General features: G+C 44.3%; 1 protein-coding gene across 1 annotated transcript; it reads left to right on the top strand.

The window, feature by feature from the left end:
* The first annotated feature begins 1571 nt into the window (after positions 1-1571).
* On the top strand, positions 1572-9224 carry med10 (mediator complex subunit 10). Its single transcript, XM_080002357.1, has 4 exons — positions 1572-1804; positions 1930-2013; positions 3888-3990; positions 8314-9224. Exons 1-4 carry the CDS (start codon positions 1683-1685, stop codon positions 8407-8409), a joined length of 405 nt encoding a protein of 134 aa, XP_079858483.1. The 5' UTR covers positions 1572-1682; the 3' UTR covers positions 8410-9224.
* Positions 9225-17758: the final 8534 nt, after the last annotated feature.

The raw sequence follows: 17758 nt of genomic DNA, 5'->3' as shown, positions 1-17758 counted from the left end.
TGAGTTTGTGCAATTCAAAGGGTGCCGTGGGCCATGACAGTCTTACAAAGTACACATCATACAGTCAACGCGTTATATCAAATACACTGATTCATTCGCGGCGTTGTACCTACATGCCCGCAGCTCTTTCCAGTGCACAGCAGCTGAATCGAGCTGTAAAATAATCGCCCGTTAAATGAACACACGCTCACCGCAGACGGACGAGATTCACGACCGCTCCGTTGAACGCGCCAAACTTGACGAATTCCACCGTGCGTGTGAGAAAACGCGCACATCTATCGCGCACCATCCGAGCTCCTGTCGTCGGGTCCGGGCTGCAGCAGCGGAACGGGAGCCTTTGATGCCGGTGCAGCTGCTGCAACACTGGCTCTAATGTGGCCGAGGACCGAACCAACCCCCCCCCCCACCCCACCCTCCACCACACCCCCGGTAATCCCAATTACCAGCGAAGCGCGCTCACGTTCGCTCCTCCGTGAGATTCAGCGTGTGTGCGTGCGCGGCCACGTTCCAGGCATAAGACGGCTTCCGCCCGCACATTCCCGGCTTGAGTGAGGCGGTGGAAGGACGCACGGACGGTGCACTGGCGGCGCTCCAGACGTCACGGATTGACCAGGACGCCCCTCCCAGCTTAATAATTGTCCTTTAAAAACGGCAGAAAGCGAAACTACCGGGTTTGTCCCGAATGAGTGAAAAGATCGTGACCGAACATCACTGTGGATGTTCTTCATTTGTGTTCTGGGTGTCCAGCACCGCTCACCAGTTTGCCAAAAACAATACACACTGAAAAGGTAATTTTATTTTCTCCTGATTAACAACGTAACAACTTCATCGAGGCACACCAACGGTGTCATATGTGTCATAAAATACCTATAATACCTTTAATGGTCTATAATGCACCCAAAAGGTGTATTTGCTCGCCTGTAATAGCCCAAAACTGTCTTTGAACATCACATACTACCAATAGATATATAGACAGACAGACAGACAGATGGACAGACATAGATAGATAGATAGATAGATCCCCAGAGGGCAATTGCGGTGTTATATCTGCTCACATCAAAACAACAGGCAATAAATTCACAACAATGAAAACAATTGACAAATATGCAATAAACCCCCCCCCAAAAAACAATAGAAAAATGGCAATATACAATAAGCTCAGCAAATTATCAACAAACAATAAACGCCTGCATCAACAATTCACATTGTCAGAAATAATAAACTGTTCAGGCTTGCATACCAATTCATATATAAACTACGATAGAATACTATTTTGTCTTTTTACGTTGATATACATGTGCAGAATATGAAACGGATGTGTCGAACTCTCTACAACGTTTTCGCATAACACTCCAAGTCAAAGGACAAATGACATATACGGCAGAATTTAATCAGAGACCCCGTGAACCTCGGGGTCTATCGACTGAGTTGACACAAAAAGAGAATGTGTCTGTCAATTCATCGCGGCAGTTTACGACTCAAGGAATCGGATGTCGGCATTCTCTGATTGGCTGTTTCCCAGGTAGCTTGAGCATTTAGAGTTGCCATTGGCTTATCGCGGTGCCGGAAAGCGGTACAGTGTTATGGCTTTCTTAGGCGAACGGAGAAAATAGTCTATCGTTATGAGTCGTCAACGCATTGTTGTAAGATAAAGAATATATGTTTCTCGAATATATTTTAAAATGGCGGAAAAGTTTGATAACCTCGAAGAGCATCTTGAGAAATTTGTTGAAAATATCCGTCAGCTCGGCATCATCGTCAGCGACTTCCAGCCCAGCAGCCAGACAGGGCTCAACCAGAAACTGTGCGTCGTGTGTACCGGAGTATTATCATTACTGCTATATACTGATTGTAATTATTAGTTATAATAGTAATAGTAATAGTGTTAGTAAAAATTTTAACTGTATGTCTGTTCTTTTTGCATTCCAGAAACTTCATGATTTCAGGATTGCAAGACATCGAGAAGTGTCGCCAGCAGCTCCACGAAATCAATGTCCCACTCGAGGCCTTTGAGTGAGTGTCATTTTATTAGTGTCTGATCTGATTCCTTCATATATTGATATATTTAAATAAATGAATACAGTTCCTAAATATTTCTTGTATTTCCCTCGTGCATCTAATACAGCCTATAACCTTGCCTTCATAACCTGTATAGGTTGCACACTATTTATATGGTCTATTTATAATAATACATCATATTTTATTGAAGTACCCTGGCATATATTAAGCACATTTAAACAAAGGGCACATAAATCAGAGATACAGCTTCATAGAAAGGCTAACTTATAAAAACGAGTTTACAGGGGGCTGCTTAAAACAATCGACAGATTTGGCTGATCTGATAGACTGAAGGTGAGTGTTACAGAGAGATGGAGTCACCTTTGGGTTTAACATTGGAGCGAGGGGGCGAATAAAAGGTCTAGGTCGGTGGATCTGAGTGACCATAATTGAAACTATTTGTGGTGTAGTTGCAATTGGTCAACCCCATGCTGATGAGTTTGTACTGATGCCGCCGATCCATGTGCTGTTTAATATACATGTATCTGAATAAGTAAGCATCAAGTAAGTAAGTATCATGATTTCTTTATTGTTACATTCCATTATACAATTATAATGAAGTTAAATTCTTGGGTTCCGGCTCCTCGACATTGCAGTAACAGTAGCAATAAAATTACAATAGAAAAAGCAGCAATAGTACAAAAATAATTTTAAATACAATAACAAAACAAGTTATGTTAACTGTGTGTGTGTGTGTGTCACAGACAGACAGACAGGCAACAGGCCTTAGTGTCCATTGTTCATAAGCCTGGTTGCTTGGTGGAAAGAACTCAGGCTTCAAGGCCTCTTGGTCCTGGCCTCGAGGCTGCGGTACCGCTTGCCAGACGGCAGCAGCTGAAACAGTCCTTGGCTGGGGTGTTAATCTTCTATCTAAATTATACCCCTTTCCCACTGCACCAAAAACTCGGTAACACCCGCTAACATCTGGCATTTGTCACCAGCGGGAGGAAAAACCCGGTCTCGGTCCCGGGTCAAATGACCCTGCAATAGACACAGGTTTTAATCGGCTCCACCTCCGATCGACTCTGATGTGAGCAGGACACCGGGTCGACCGTCTAATTTTGGCCCCTTTACCGGACTGTGATGCGACGCGCATTAATGTTCCGGACGTAGCCGCATAAATAGACAGGAATATCCATGTATCATTTCATATCCCATTAAGAATACAAAATCAAAAGTTACTGACTTTTTTCCGTATGGGGTCCCTGAAATGTTGGGAGTGTGGGGATCGTACCATGGGGACCACAGCGGAGAACCCCCACGCTCCCCACTGGGCTCCAAGTCACTCCAGGGCCGCCCCAAGCCGGTCCACTGGCAAAGGACCGGTGCCCGCACCGGCCAGTGCACACTCGTGTACCGGCAGCATGGAGTATCAGTGTGCACCGCTAGCAGAGAGTATCCATGGTGCCGGTGCTCCATGCTACTTCTACTGTAGTGTTGGGTCGTTCATGAAGACCTGATTCTTTTGAATGGCTCAAAATACTTTTATTTTTGAAAGTTTTATGTTGTTTGTTTAAGTTGCTGTCTCCACTGTTTTTCCCAACCACACTGGCACCATGACACGGCCCTTTTCCGACTTGTTCATGACGTTGAACATGACATTTTAGCAGGTTGACCCGGGTTTAAAAAACCCAGGGTCAGTCCGCTAATTTTGGTGTGAAAACGTTATTAGTGTAATGCTATTATCCTTCCAATATTTTCACAATTTATGTGTAATTTTTTTGCTGTGCTACCGCGCAGAGAACTGATGAAGTTCAATGGCATCCTGCTGTGTCTTTGACTCAAGGTTGTGGGCGCTCTCTCAACCAGTGTTACGCCTTGCTTCCCAGATACATCGACCAAGGTCGAAACCCTCAGCTGTACACCAAGGAGTGTCTGGAGAGGGCCTTGGCCAAGAACGAGCAGGTCAAGGGCAAGATTGACACCATGACGGTAAGAGATAAAAGCCAGGGACAACCAGGCTGACTGGTGAGTCCCAATAATATCTCAGAACTTGACGCTCCATAGGATGGTCCTAGTACATCAATTTCCATATAGGATACAGTATAACCACAAAGTAAACCATTTGATAAGGAGTGGGAGAAAATGTCAGTTTAGACGCGAGACGCAGAAATGATCTGTGGCAAAAGCGGAATTTTCTGAAGAGTAGTGATGCATTACTGTTTGTGAAGTAGAGATGGGACTGATCTGATCTGGTATCGGGTGCCGATACTAACGTCATTGACTCGTCGGATTTCAAACTGATGTCGCCGATCCACGTGCCGATCCAAATTCCATTCCATGGCCTGCCACCTGGAAAATTCAACTTGGCAAATAATTAACCTGTAAAGTGCAATTGAAAGCCTGCGCGAATAGGAACTGGCGATTGGAGTTGGGAAAACTGTCACTGACTGAAGCAGGGATTCAGCTGTGTTGGTCCTCAAAATATGACGTCATGATTCAGACTTATCTAATATGCGCCGCCATACGGCCACTGGGAGTTGTAGTTCTATTCGTGCAGTGCCACACTGAAATGAGTCATTGGATGACTATTAAAAACTCGGCAGATATGTCCGAGATATGTAAAGCCAAAATAATCCCATATACAGAATTTTGTCTATATATATATTTTTTTTTAACGCAACGAGCTGTTCCACGATTGCATTTGCTGAAAATCTTTGTTTCACCCGAACGGCCCAGCCCCCCGTGACCACCATAGATGCCGCATTGACTCCTTTGGCCCATTGCCGCGATACGTCAACATCACTGCCATGGAACGGTTAAAAAATGGCCTGTAAACAAGAGAGCTGAGGTTTTTCTGGATTAAAAAGCACAATAACGTTTACATTTCTCAATTCTCGATTTCCATGAGTCATTTTTATATTCAAGGCTTTATGATCTACTCTAAATTAGATATTTTTTGCTGTTCCACTGAAAAAAAAAAAGAAAACAGAGCTGTGGTATAAGAGTCAATATCCGTATCAGCACATATCGGAACTGAAAAAAAGTGGATCGGTGCATCTCGAGTGTGAAGTGAATATTTATGATATAAGTTTTTAGCAATCAAATCTGCAATTACTGTCCCTGAATTGACCTGGTGGCTATGTGGTTCAAATGCTTGAATATTAGAGGAAAAAAATACTAAAAACGAATTCTACATACAAAAATAGGCAACAACTTAATTGTTGACATATGTTAAGACCTCCTCCGACTAATTTCACATCGTGCTCATACCCCCTCATTCTTTTCTCCAAATGATTTTGGGGGTGTGATCATTAATTAAGAGTGCACATTTGCGATACCATGGCAACCAGTGATGGATGAAGCGGTTCCCCCCAGCACTACCAGCTTACTCTGCATCAGTAATGGATAGCAACCATAAAAAAGAGAAGTTTGTTTATTTTTAAATTTACAATTCTTCCCCACCTTCACCTGAAAATGATGACGCATTGCAGACGTGCTTATTGAATTTTCCATTTCAAGTCTGTCGGAGCACATGAGTGTGAAGAAATGTGTTTCATGGTGAGTGGATGTGCTCACTTATATTATATACTGTCACTTTATGCAAATTAACAAGAGCCTTTTTGCACCAAATGTTTTGTTAAAAATGAGTTAATCGTCAATGGTGTATGGCGGTGACTGTGGAATGAATGTATTTCAGCAGGGAGTGCTAACTAGTGGTATAAGCCAGAGGCACCTCTGTGACGTCTGAGACCAATGACAAAACAAACATCACATTGGGTTCTCTTCCAACACCACTGGTCAGAGTTACTTGCATCACAGACTCACACAGACATCCAAACTTAGACTATTTCCCACTCTGCTGCAGTACCATGCAGCAATACTAATAAAAGTATCTATGAAAATGGAGTACCAGTCACATGATGTGTATATATGCAAATGTGATGCATATAAAACCAGAATTAAGCAAATTCTGGAGATCTAGTCTTTAATATCCTTTCTAGGCTCTGAGGATCCGGTGTTATTCTGCTGATGAATGCTGCTTTGACTGAAGATAATGACCCGTGTGGGAGTTGACTAAATGTCCTAATAGGCTCGTAGAATGGAAACATTGGGCCGATTGCATCGAACGCAGGTCACAGCGGGCGTAGTATTTTTGAGCGATGACTAAAAGTGCGAAGCCGAACCCCGAGGAAAATCTACAAAGCCACCTCTGAATCGTCCAGCCCTAATATGAATTCAATTGAAATTGAAAATATTTTTTTTCTTTGATTTATTTAAAAATATTTTTAAATAAATTTTGGAATTTTCTTTCAAAGTTCTGTCATCTGTATTATTCACTAAACACAAGCAATAAAACATTCTATAGTATGACCAACACAACATTGGATACAGTCAACATGCTCTTTCCTTTAGGCCAGGCCCATATGTTATGATGAAATGAGATGAATTGATGCATGAATTGATACGACAAACATATCTTTAATTTACTATTGAATTTAAAAATCACAGTAGAATATTGACTGATGGATTTAACTTCAAGCCTTGTAACTGTTAGAATCTGAAAATGAACATTAGAAAAAAAATATGCACTGTATAAGCAGAAGTATTATTTTTTATAAAAATGTTGCACGCACACGTCCACATACGTCCACAATAAAACATAGCGCCGCTCCGTGTGCTCAGGGACAGCGTTATGCACATTCAATTAAAAAAATGGTTAAAACAAACAAAACAGACGCAGTGTTCTGGAAGAGGCTCCGGAACACTGCGTCAGGCGTTCCGAGCTCTGCCAGCAGTACACGTCCCGCATAGCACACTGCGGCTCGGGCCAGAGCACCGTGTCTCACCGTGGGGGGGCAGCGCGGAGGTTTGGTTAAATCACTATTGACGGGGGTGGGAGTCACAGCAAAAGTATTCCCATTACGTGCGGTTGCGTTTTTCATAAGGAGACTTAAAGTACAATAAAAACACACTTTTCTGGTGCGCCGATCGCGGGCACCCAAACGCTGGCACCCCATCGCTGGCATCCTCGGTACCGTCAGATAGGAAGACGGGTGCAAATTGTGCCCCGATTGTTCCCTCCCCTCGGGATGGTGCGCCAGGCAGCTGCCTATAGGAAGATCGGGCCCTGGACAGCCCTATTGGTTAGATTGTATAACATTAAAACGCAGCCTTTGTGATTTGTAAATTGTGTTCTGTTAAATTGCGTTGTCTGTTTGAATTCGATTAACCGTTGAGACCTAATTCATATGCATGTTTTTCCTCCTAGAAATGATCTGGTCAGTATGTTTCTGATTTTCTGCTTTTTTCTTTTTGATCTATTTTTGAGATCTAATAACACGTGATATGGTTGTTTTTTTTTTTTTTTACCGACATGAAAATATGGTTACTCTAGGTGGTTCATTTGTTTTGTAGTTTGTCTCATGTCATCTGCTTAGCGTGCTCAACCATTTATTAGGGATAAGGGGGTTCATCATTTTAAGGGGACCTATCATGCTTTTCCTTATTTTCTGTTACAGTGTCGAATGTTCATATTGGACGTGGCCGAAGTGTCAAATAATATAATAGACGGATGACAAAGTAATCACTGTGGGCAAAACTCTGAGACTAGATGTATTTATTTTATTTTCCAACGTTTACATGAAAACAACAAATCCTCTTGTGCTAGAGTCCCAGTGCGGTGTCCGTGTTTCACAAGCTTGGAGAACGGCAATGAAAGTGGGAACTAACTTTCAAATGAGGCCTTGTAGATCTAAAGTGAGTGAAGAGTCAGCAACTGGATTGCTTGTTTCTCGCCTCAGATTCTTCCAGAAACAGATTTTGGTGGGCTGATAAGAGAGAGTTTTTAGGTAAATAGGACGAAGCCCGGAAGCCAAGCTCAAACGCCATTGGCTCACATTACTCGTGGCCTCAGGAGGGTGGCTCCACCCACTGGAACAGCCCGTTTTCAGACAGGGTAGTTTGGACGTATGTTAGAAAAACTAGAATGCATAAAGTGAGTGGTATTTTCAGCAAAAAACTTTAAAAACATGTTTTGGGGACCTCAGAGACCTATATTAACTTGTGCAAAAAGGAGCATAATAGGTCCACTTTATTAACTGTTTATTTTAGAGACTAGCTCTGCTGATCCTTATGTATATGGCCCATTGTCCACTCTGGCACATATTAAGTTCCTAAATATTAAACAAATATAGTTTGTGCCTGTCCTTGAACACATCTTAACCTTTCCCATCTTGTGGAACCTGTCGTACAGTGTCAACACCATATCTAGACCCATAACCCCCCCCCCCTCTCTCTCTATTTTAATTGCAGAAATTCAAGAGCCTTCTCATCTCGGAGCTCAGCAAGGTCTTCCCAGAGGAAATGGCCAAGTACAAGGCCATACATGGAGAGGACCCCCCCTCCTAGTGCCTTCCATGTCACAAGCTCTGACTTTAACCCGCTTGGATGTGAAGCCCGACCGGAGTCTCGCCGAACAGGATCCACTGCGGGTCGCCAGGAGGATACGATAACAAGCTATCATTATTTATCCTACAATTTTATTCTGTTATGCTGTGGTTGCCGATGACCAGCCTCTGAAAGAGAAGCTTCTTTTCCCCAACGGGGCAACCCGACTCAGCCAATCTCTTTTCCTCCTGACATTCAAATTTTATCCAGTTTTTATAAAGGACTCAAAGCAGATCAGCTCCACTTTTTTTGATGCCAATCCACGTAATAAACGTTAAGAAGATAAAATTGTCTGAAAGGCATTGTGGAGGGGGGGGGGGCTTCTTTTTGTTTTACTGGATCTTTTTGTTTTACTGGACTAGAAGCCCCCACCCTTTGGTTGTGGATGTGTCATGTCTTCTCACTACTTTTAAAAGAAACGGTTTTGGGTTATTTAAGGCATCAGCGTTTTCAAAGTTGTGTGGATGATTTTTGCATTGAGACACTAACATTAATGCCCCTGAAACATTCATTTTGGTTTTTCTTTTCCTTCTGCTGTGTCTTTTGTAAAGTCATGGTGGAAGCACAGTAGATTTGTACTGCAAAACGTTTTGTAACCCGCTCAGGTTTGCAGATGGCCATCGTTTCAACCCAGAGAAACTTAAATGCAAAGGTTGTTTGTCCAGTGAATTTGCGCCTGACCACTTAAGGTCAGAATGTGCTTCGTTCTTTGTTTGTTTGTATGATAATTGTTTAATAAATGAAGCTTTTTTTGGAAATAATGTTTTATTATTTGCAAATCAGTGTTTATTTATGAGGGACTCTATTAAATGATTTTCATATGGCATCATGGATATTGTGTACTACCCTTTAGTAGAACAGCTTTTTCCTCACGACGTATACATTTGAGTAAGCATGGCACATGCTGCGTTTTGCTGTGTGTGTGTGTGTGTGTGTGTGTGTGTGTGTGTGTGTGTGTGTGTGAGAGATGGGCAGATGCTCTGGAACTGCAGCCCCAATATCAGGGCAGGTCACGGCCCAACACGCCTCCCTCCCGTCGGGAGCTTAACCGCAAAATACACCCTTCTGTGACCCAGCCGCTGGGGGGAGGGAACTGAGCCCTATTATTGGTCTGAGGTGTAGCTTCCGTATTAATGCTGCATTTTAATACATTCTACCAGCGGCCCCCTCCCTCAGGATGGCTGAACATGTGTCTTATTTATTTGACCAGGTTGCAGCAAGGGCAGACATGAACCCTTTATTTATTCCATTGTTCAGCTGGAAGAGAAGAGCTGACATGGAGTATTTATGAGCCACTGAAAGGCACCCGAGAAGAGTCCTTAGAAACCTCAGATACCATGACTAGGGATTATGGCTGCGTTGACTACTTCTTTCTTCTTTCTTTAAATAAAGGTTTTTGATTGATGTGGAAAGAGTACAAAAACAAAAAAAATGCCTCCGTAAGATTTCTCGAAATCTTCGGTTCATCAAAGGCTTGACCTCATCCCGAATGCTTCTGCCATGATCCAATTTTGGATTGTATGGTGTTGGAATTAATTAATTTTCCCTGAAATCTTTTTTTATCTCATTCTCTTCACAAAAGTTATATTTCGTTTATTTTTGTTTTATTTTCACCCCCCCCTAGCATATTTGTATGTACAACCGTCAGTAAAGTGGATAGTGGCCAATTTGACCTTTCTGTCCTTGTGGTTTTCTTTTATGATGGTGGATTCATGACATTGTTAAAAATCATGAAGAAAATGTTCACTCTAGTTTTCCCCTCTGCTCCATTAGTTGTATAGGTTCTTCAACAAGATGTTGCGCATCAGCTTCTCTGGCTCCCGGTCATGGTGTAAATAGGGTAAGGGGCTCTTCTCTTTTAACGTGAGTAAGTGTGCAGATAACACGGCCAGTGCAACAAGGCCAAGAAGGTACAGCCAAACCGAACCGAACATTATCAACAACTCCTCGCCTCACTTCCACCTGAGCTCAGAGTGCCGCTCAGCAGACTGCACCTCCCCAGGCCACAATGCCCTGCGGCAGCGGACTGGTGTAGCAGACTGCCGCGGCGCAGAGGCAAGAGGGTGCGGTGTGCACGGACGCAAAAGAGGGGTAAGCGGGTCCGTCTGTTAGCCAAGTTTAAAGCTAATGTGACCAGGCCAGCTATTCCATCGCTCTTTCTGGTCAATGTTCACCCTCTGGATAACACAATGGAGCTGATCGCACTGACACGAAGCGTTCATCGGGGGATGAGGAACTGTTTCTCCTGACAGAAACCCGGCTCAGCCATATGCTGGACTCGGCTTTTCAACTTGGCGGGTTGCTACTCTTCCGTGCAGATCTGAATCAGCTGTCGGGGAAAACCCGACGGGGTGGACATATGCGTGCATATACATAAACAAAGGTTGGTGCACAAACAGTTCCCTGGTTAACAGCCATTGTCCTGAGGCGGTAGAGCACTTAACAATAAAACGCCGGGCCGCAGTATTTGCTACGGGAGTTCACAGCGGTGTTGACGTTCGTGTTCATTGTGGCTGTTTACATCTGAGTGCTAATGCTCAAGACACGCTCGGGAAGTTTCATGATCACGTCTGCTCACTTCAAAACAAGCCCCCGGGGATTGTGGGGGCCTTCAACCATGCCAACCCGACAGACATTTTTCCAAAGTCGGCCTCTGACCACATCTCGATCACGCTTGTCCCTACTTCCCGCCCTCTGCTGAAGTCCAGGAAACCAACAAAATAGAGCATCACTGTGTGGCCCAGGGGACGCTGCCTCCATGCTCCAGAACTGTTTTGGGAATACTGACTGGCTGATCTTCAAATAGCATTTTTCCACCAAGGCATTTTGAAAGCCGGTTGGGAGCAGGATGCCTAAACTGGAACCAGTTCTTCGTGTTGCGACAGCAAAAGAACCAGCTCTGGAAGCTGGAAACTGGTTACAGGGAGGCACCACTTTGCTGCCGGATCAGAACCAAGAACCGAGGAAATCCCCAAATACTTAATGGACTTCAATGGTCCCTCCCAGTGACGAGCGGAGCAACTGAAAAGTTGAGATTCTCCAGAAGTCCTGCAACATCGGATGGAAGACAATGATGATTGTGTTTATATTTCATATCACTCCTGTAACCTTCACCGGCAAAAAATGAAACACAAAAAAAATATATATATATATTTTATTATTTGCAGTGACGAGCTCATGTGACCGTAGTTGCGCGTCACTGCCATAAGTTCTATTTAAAAAAATTGATTGTGTAGCTTATTTTTCTTTTACCATGCAACACTCTTAGAAAAACAAAAGATTTCAGTAATATTTCTTTTACTGTTTAAGTGATAGTATATAAATCGGTCAAAATTCAAATTTGTCAGTTATCTGTTAAACTGTTCATTATTAACATCCCTTACCCAACATTCAAAATGAAGCAAAAGACACTTAAATCCTTTGGGGACATATCACACAAATTGAGATCAAGCAAGCCGCGTTGAGGAACTAAGTGTCAAAGCAGTGGCAAACCACCATTGCATTTTCCTCCCTTTCCCCTCACTCTAGCTTTAAAAAGGATTTACTGAAACAAGCTCCTGTGAATTCAAATCTTCCTGGAGCTCCATTCCATGCTGGGGGGGGGGGGGGCCGGGAAGCGAGAAGCAAGAGGCTGTCGTGGGAACCAAGCCGGCAGTGATGATTTTTCTGCCGGACGGTGTACACACATGACCCAGGAAGCTACCGAGCCAGGCCGCTGCTCTACATCGTCAGACGTTCGCCTCTACCAAAGGTTTTCCTGCGCTGGCGCTAGCTGTTGCTCTGGCCTGCCACACTTCAATAAATTTGCTTCTTAAATGATTAGTTTTTCCTTCGAGCAAAGTAGTCCTTGCCTGCATGTCCTTTAAAAGCCTTCCTTTTCGTTGGTGGAACAAAGGCTTGCTGCTCATCATATTTGCTTCATTTGAAAGGTGAGGGCGTTAAATCCTTTGTGGGCGGGAAACCTTTTCTTTCCACCGTTACTCACGTTCCCAATCTCCGTGCTGCCCTTCAGCTCCCAAAACAAACACCCCCACCGTGTTTGTTGTTCTGGTGGACTTTTAGTTTCATTTAAGTCCCGGAGACGTGGGTTTGCCGCCATACTCAAGGCCGTGTGTGTGTGTGTGTGTGTGTGTGTGTGTGTGTGTGTGTGGTGCCGGGCGCTGTAGATGACAGTCCAAGGTGCCTGGCTCTCCTGCTCCTTTCTGCTCGTCCTCCCTTTATCTCCCCCCTCCATCCGCCTCCTCTGCTCTCAGGCACGACAGACCCCGGGAACAAACATCCCTCACCGTTACCAAGGTTACCTTCTTCTATTTCTTTTTTTTTTTTTTTTTTTTTTTTTTAATACAAAGGCCAAACTTCTTTCTATCTTTGGAGGTGCGCTGGCTTTGAATGTCAGGGCCCGTTGATTGAAATGCTCCATTTGCTTTTGTTGATTTGTTTGTTTTCCTCGACAACCATACTTTTTGGAATTATTTCAGGCGGCGGGGGTGGAATAGCAAAAAAACATACAACCTAAAAACGAATGGGGGAGTGGGGGACACATGTTGGGTTGAGGACATCCTTTCTATCTGCCTGGAAGGCGAGGCATTTTACATGGTCGGTGGCTGCACACCGCGGTGGGATGGGTATTCCTGCATGTGGCGTTGGAAATACTTATTTTTGGAGAACCTTTTAAGGGGCTCGCTCCTCCGGCTCAATTGTTTTGTGCGATGCACCATCACGTTTTGGCCGCTTCATGCAAATGCTTCTGGGATTTTGGGCCTGGAACGGCGGTTGAAATGTAAAATCCTCCCGGTGTCCTTGGGGTAGCGCAGGGGAAACACAATGGCGGGGGCTGCTTCCTTTGATGCTATTAGCATAATGTCTTTCTGATGCTAATTCTGAGTGCATCAGACTGACCGCTGGCTGGGGCAAACGTAGCCCTCTCTGTCCCTCTGTGTCCCTCCTCCCCCCTTTTCAACGTATACATTTGTTGTCTCTACAAATACATAACCCCCTTCCAGCTTTGTTTGTGGTTAACCTCTGGCACCGTGGAGGTTGCCAGCACAGGCGGTGCTCAACGCGGGTCACAAGGACCTCAGCCCAGTCCCGCACCTCGACCCCAACCCCCACAATGCATGCGGGTTGCCACGGCAATGCCCCTCCCATCCACTCCCCTCTGTCTTTCTTTTCTTCTCTGGCCAATTACAATTTTGTGTGTGTGTGTGTGTGTGTGTGTGTGCGTGTGTGTGTGTGTGTCACGGCGAACGCTTGAAGTGTGTTTGTGTGTGTGCGCTAGTTTTAGGTTGCAGCCCCAGTGTAATCAGGGCTGGTCTTGTGCTGGTGATTTTACGGTACTCCACGGCACCACTGCGAATAGTAAAACTTCAACAGAGTGGGAATGGCACTCCTACGCCCAGTCCGCTCCTTGGACACCCATTAATTCCAAGCACGAAACACACACACACACGCACACGCACACACACACACACCCACACACCCACGCACACACACACACACACACGCACACACAAAAAAACAGCGCGTCACATAAACCCTGCCACAGTAGTTTGTAGCCGCTGATTGGGGTGCTTGGGCACACCGGCACAAGGACACACACACACACACACACACACACACACACACACACACACACACACACACACACACACACACACACACACGCACGCACACACACACATTTAGGCAGGCACCGGCTATGGCTCCCTTGGGTGGGTACAGACCCCACTCCTCCGCCCCCTGTGCGTGTCTGTGTATATATCAATGTGGGTTGGCCAGTAATGGGACAATAAAGACTCTGAATGGAAACGCTAAATTAGCCCCATCAAGTCTATCAACATTACCCAAAATGCATCCTGTCTCTCACACCTGCCACACCCAAACGCCGTAACCCGCAGCCGCTGGATCTGATAGCACCATGGACGGACATCAATAGAGGGAAAATATTTTTTTCATTTCAGCTTTGTGGCCCGGCTGTCATGGATCTGAAACCTCATTTCCTTACCCCCACCCACCCCACCCGCCCCACCCCCCATCTCTATCGCTCTTTCTCTCTCTCTCTCTCTCTCTCTCTCTCCTTCTTGCTTATCTTTCTCTCTCCCTCCCGTCCTCTATCTCGCTCTCTCCTCCTTTCCTCTGGCTTGCCATTTTCGACAATCAGACTGATTTGCTGACGAGCGGTATGGGTGAAGGGTGATGGAGACGGTGAGGGGGAGAAAGGGCAGAGAGAGAGAGAGGGAGAGGTGGGGTAGGGGCTCGTTTGAATTTCCCTGTGGTTTAATTATCTGCTTTCTCCGTTCCCATCGGTAAATGTAAGAGGTGGGAATGTGAGTGTATGTACACGCGGTGAGGGAGACGCCGGGCCACTCAAACGCCACTGGTTAAGCAGCCAATGAGTAACAATTATCTTTTCTACTCGCAAAAAAAAAAAAAAAAAAAAAAGGGAGTCCTTCTCGTGGTTTTGACACAAACCGGAGCCTCGCGGTGGTTGTGGCTGTAGTGGTGGTTGGTGTTTTGGGGTTGGATGTTGGATGTCTGTGGGTATGAGCGTCCCTATTTAGTGGATTTCAATGGATAATGGAGGCTGGTGGAGGGTGTGTGCCCCAACGGTGGGATTGAACCTTTCCACAACGGATGGGAATGCAGTCGCCTCAGATTCCCACATTTCAAGAATAAGCTCTGGCTTTTGGTATTTGTTTTTTCTTTGCCCTCTTGTTCTTTTTGCTGGAGGCTGTTTTTGCCCGAGGCGGCCTGTTAGGGTTTAATCCAATATCAACATGCCAGATTGTGTGGGCGCTCTCTGCCCCATTAGACGCATTTTATAGTCCTGACCGCCACTCTGCTTGTTTTGGTTTTTCTCCAAATAATGTCCATTTATATTAATATATTAATAATAATGTTATTTATTTATTCTATTTTTTTTCCCTCCAAGTGAAACAGTTCATGCACATTGGTACTGGTATTCGAGTACCAATGTTCGAGTACCCCCCCCCCCCGGTCAGGTTAATAGGTGAAGTGTCCCCAAATGGTAGAATTAAATTGTTAATTAGTTTTTCAACTAATTCCCTCGTCGTCAGCTGCTGCACCTAACCTCCTGCGTCCTTGGGGTTCCTCCTTTATCTCTATAGACACACACACACACATGCACACACGCGCACACACACGCGCTTCAGGCCCCATAAAACAGCCGCGCCCTGCCTTTGTTTCACCATTTTGCTTCAAGTTCCGTCGCCGATTCTGACCCCCATAAAAACCCAACGCAAAGTCACCCCGGCACATGCACATCATAAACCTTTGTCCACACATAGGCATCTGACCACCAGAAAGCCCCTGATATTCCTTGGTTGGCTATGTGAAAGCCCATGCGGTTGTGTTTATACCACATTCTGGTCTCCGGATACGTTCCGCACACACGACCTCTTCACAGCAACACAAAGAGCTGCTTTCCCTGATGTACTTACCTGTAGAAAAACAAAAGTCCTGAAGTTCGCTTTATCTTGCGTCAATCATTTCTGTTGAATTTATTTCTCGTCTGCTCTTCCCATGATCACAAATAATACATTCGATCAACTCGAACTCTGAGACTCAGAACTTTTTTTCCCATTCTTTTCACTGTGTGACAAACCTGCCAACGAACATGACTTTCAAGAACAGTAAAAATATTGGTTAAAGTGTTAAAATACAACTCTTTAAGAGATGGGTTTTAAAGGTGCAGACAAGAGCATCCACAGTGTTTTACTTTTCGCACTTGTAGGTTCAGACAGTCCACATGGCCACAAAATCTGGGAGGTGTGCGGACTGTCGGCACGGGGAGGATGAGATGGCGACAATGAGGTCACACGGAGCCTTGCGGATGGAGGGATGGAGGGATGGAGGCACGGATGGACGGAGGGAAGGATGGATGGATGCATCCATGCTGTTCATTGCCAGACAAATGGTACAATAACCTTAGGAGGTCTCGGGGGGGTCGTGGCCAGGCCGTGTTGAAAGTACAATAAAACGAGGTCGAGGTCTCGTTAGGGAAGCTCTGGTGCAGAGTGGCGTGTGTTTAAAAGTACAGACGGGACATTGCCCATTCAATGCTTAAGATGATTCTCAAAGCCCCCGTCTTCACACTGAATCTGACAAACGACCACAACTGAAGTCTCTTTTGTTTCTTATGGAGAATCGGGAATGGCTTTCGAAGCTCCGACGCCTAGATGCATTGAAAACGTCACTACGACCAGAAGCCATTGTTGCTAAGCAACTGTCCAGCCAAATGTTATTGGAACCTAGTATAACTAATAATAACTAAGTTATATATATATGTATATACATAATGTCATTGTCAACCTTAACATGGGATGTTTCCATATCAGAATCAGAATCCGGCTGGATTGGCCAAGTATGCTTACACATACAAGGATTTTCACTCTGGTTTCAGTGCCTCTCAGTTTGGGCTGGGTATTGTTTAAGAAATGACGATACCAATACCAGTACCCTTAAAGTGATACCAATTGAGTACTTCATTCGATACCATCTTTTTTATATATAGTGATGCCAATTTAGAAAAAAAAATTCTGACCGATAGCGACCTTTGTTAACCGATTATTGACCGTTATCAGATAAGATTTAAATGTTAGGACACTGTCCCCTGAATTTTCTTTTATTGGACTTTACAAATTATAATTATAAAAAAAGGGAATCCTAAATATTTTTATACGTAAACACAGCTCTCTGTGCGCCCTGATCGTGGACAGCCATGCCCCTTAAAACAACTAAAAACTGTGTTTTGCCACTTTCCTCCGCTCACCCCCCCCACCCCCATTGAATAATCAAATACTTGCATTGAACAGCGAATCCGGTTCGACCGCCAAAATTCTGAGTCGGGTACGGCCCTAGAAATAATTACTTATAATCGGACACACACAGCCTATTTTTAACAAACTTCTTTAATTAAAAAAATAAAAATAAATAAATGTCAACACATTTTTTTTTTTAACTGTTTAACTAATAGTATTGTTCACCTGATAGTATGGTCAAAACCCTTATTTTCAGTTAACGGTTAAAGGGTTCATTATTAACCTCCCTATACTATACCCATCATCATGTGAATGGATGCATTCAGTTGTGTAAAATGCCACCACTCCTCCCATTCGAATGATTTTTACACAAATACATTTTGAAAGTGTTTTGAAATTTTTGAAAACATTTTGAAGTTATAGAAACATTTATTACACAACTGTACAATGAAGTATTTGGGCAGTGTCATTTTAAACAAATAGCCAGTTCAGGAGGAATGATAACAGCGAGGAAAACCTCTTTCACTGTT

This window comes from Zeus faber (genome assembly GCF_960531495.2).
Source record: "Zeus faber genome assembly, chromosome: 1".
NCBI classification, from domain to species: Eukaryota; Metazoa; Chordata; class Actinopteri; order Zeiformes; family Zeidae; genus Zeus; species Zeus faber.
Note: the sequence above shows the minus strand (reverse complement) of the source record. Positions and strands in the feature narration are given on the sequence as shown.

What these genes read in the sequence shown, in the direction of transcription:
- med10 (XM_080002357.1), top strand. Translation starts at nt 1,683, where the DNA reads ATGGCGGAAAAGTTTGATAACCTCGAAGAGCATCTTGAGAAATTTGTT. An exon ending in GTCCCACTCGAGGCCTTTGA is followed by an intron (nt 2,014 to 3,887) that starts GTGAGTGTCATT and finishes CTTGCTTCCCAG; the next exon opens with ATACATCGACCAAGGTCGAA. An exon ending in GCAAGATTGACACCATGACG is followed by an intron (nt 3,991 to 8,313) that starts GTAAGAGATAAA and finishes TTTTAATTGCAG; the next exon opens with AAATTCAAGAGCCTTCTCAT.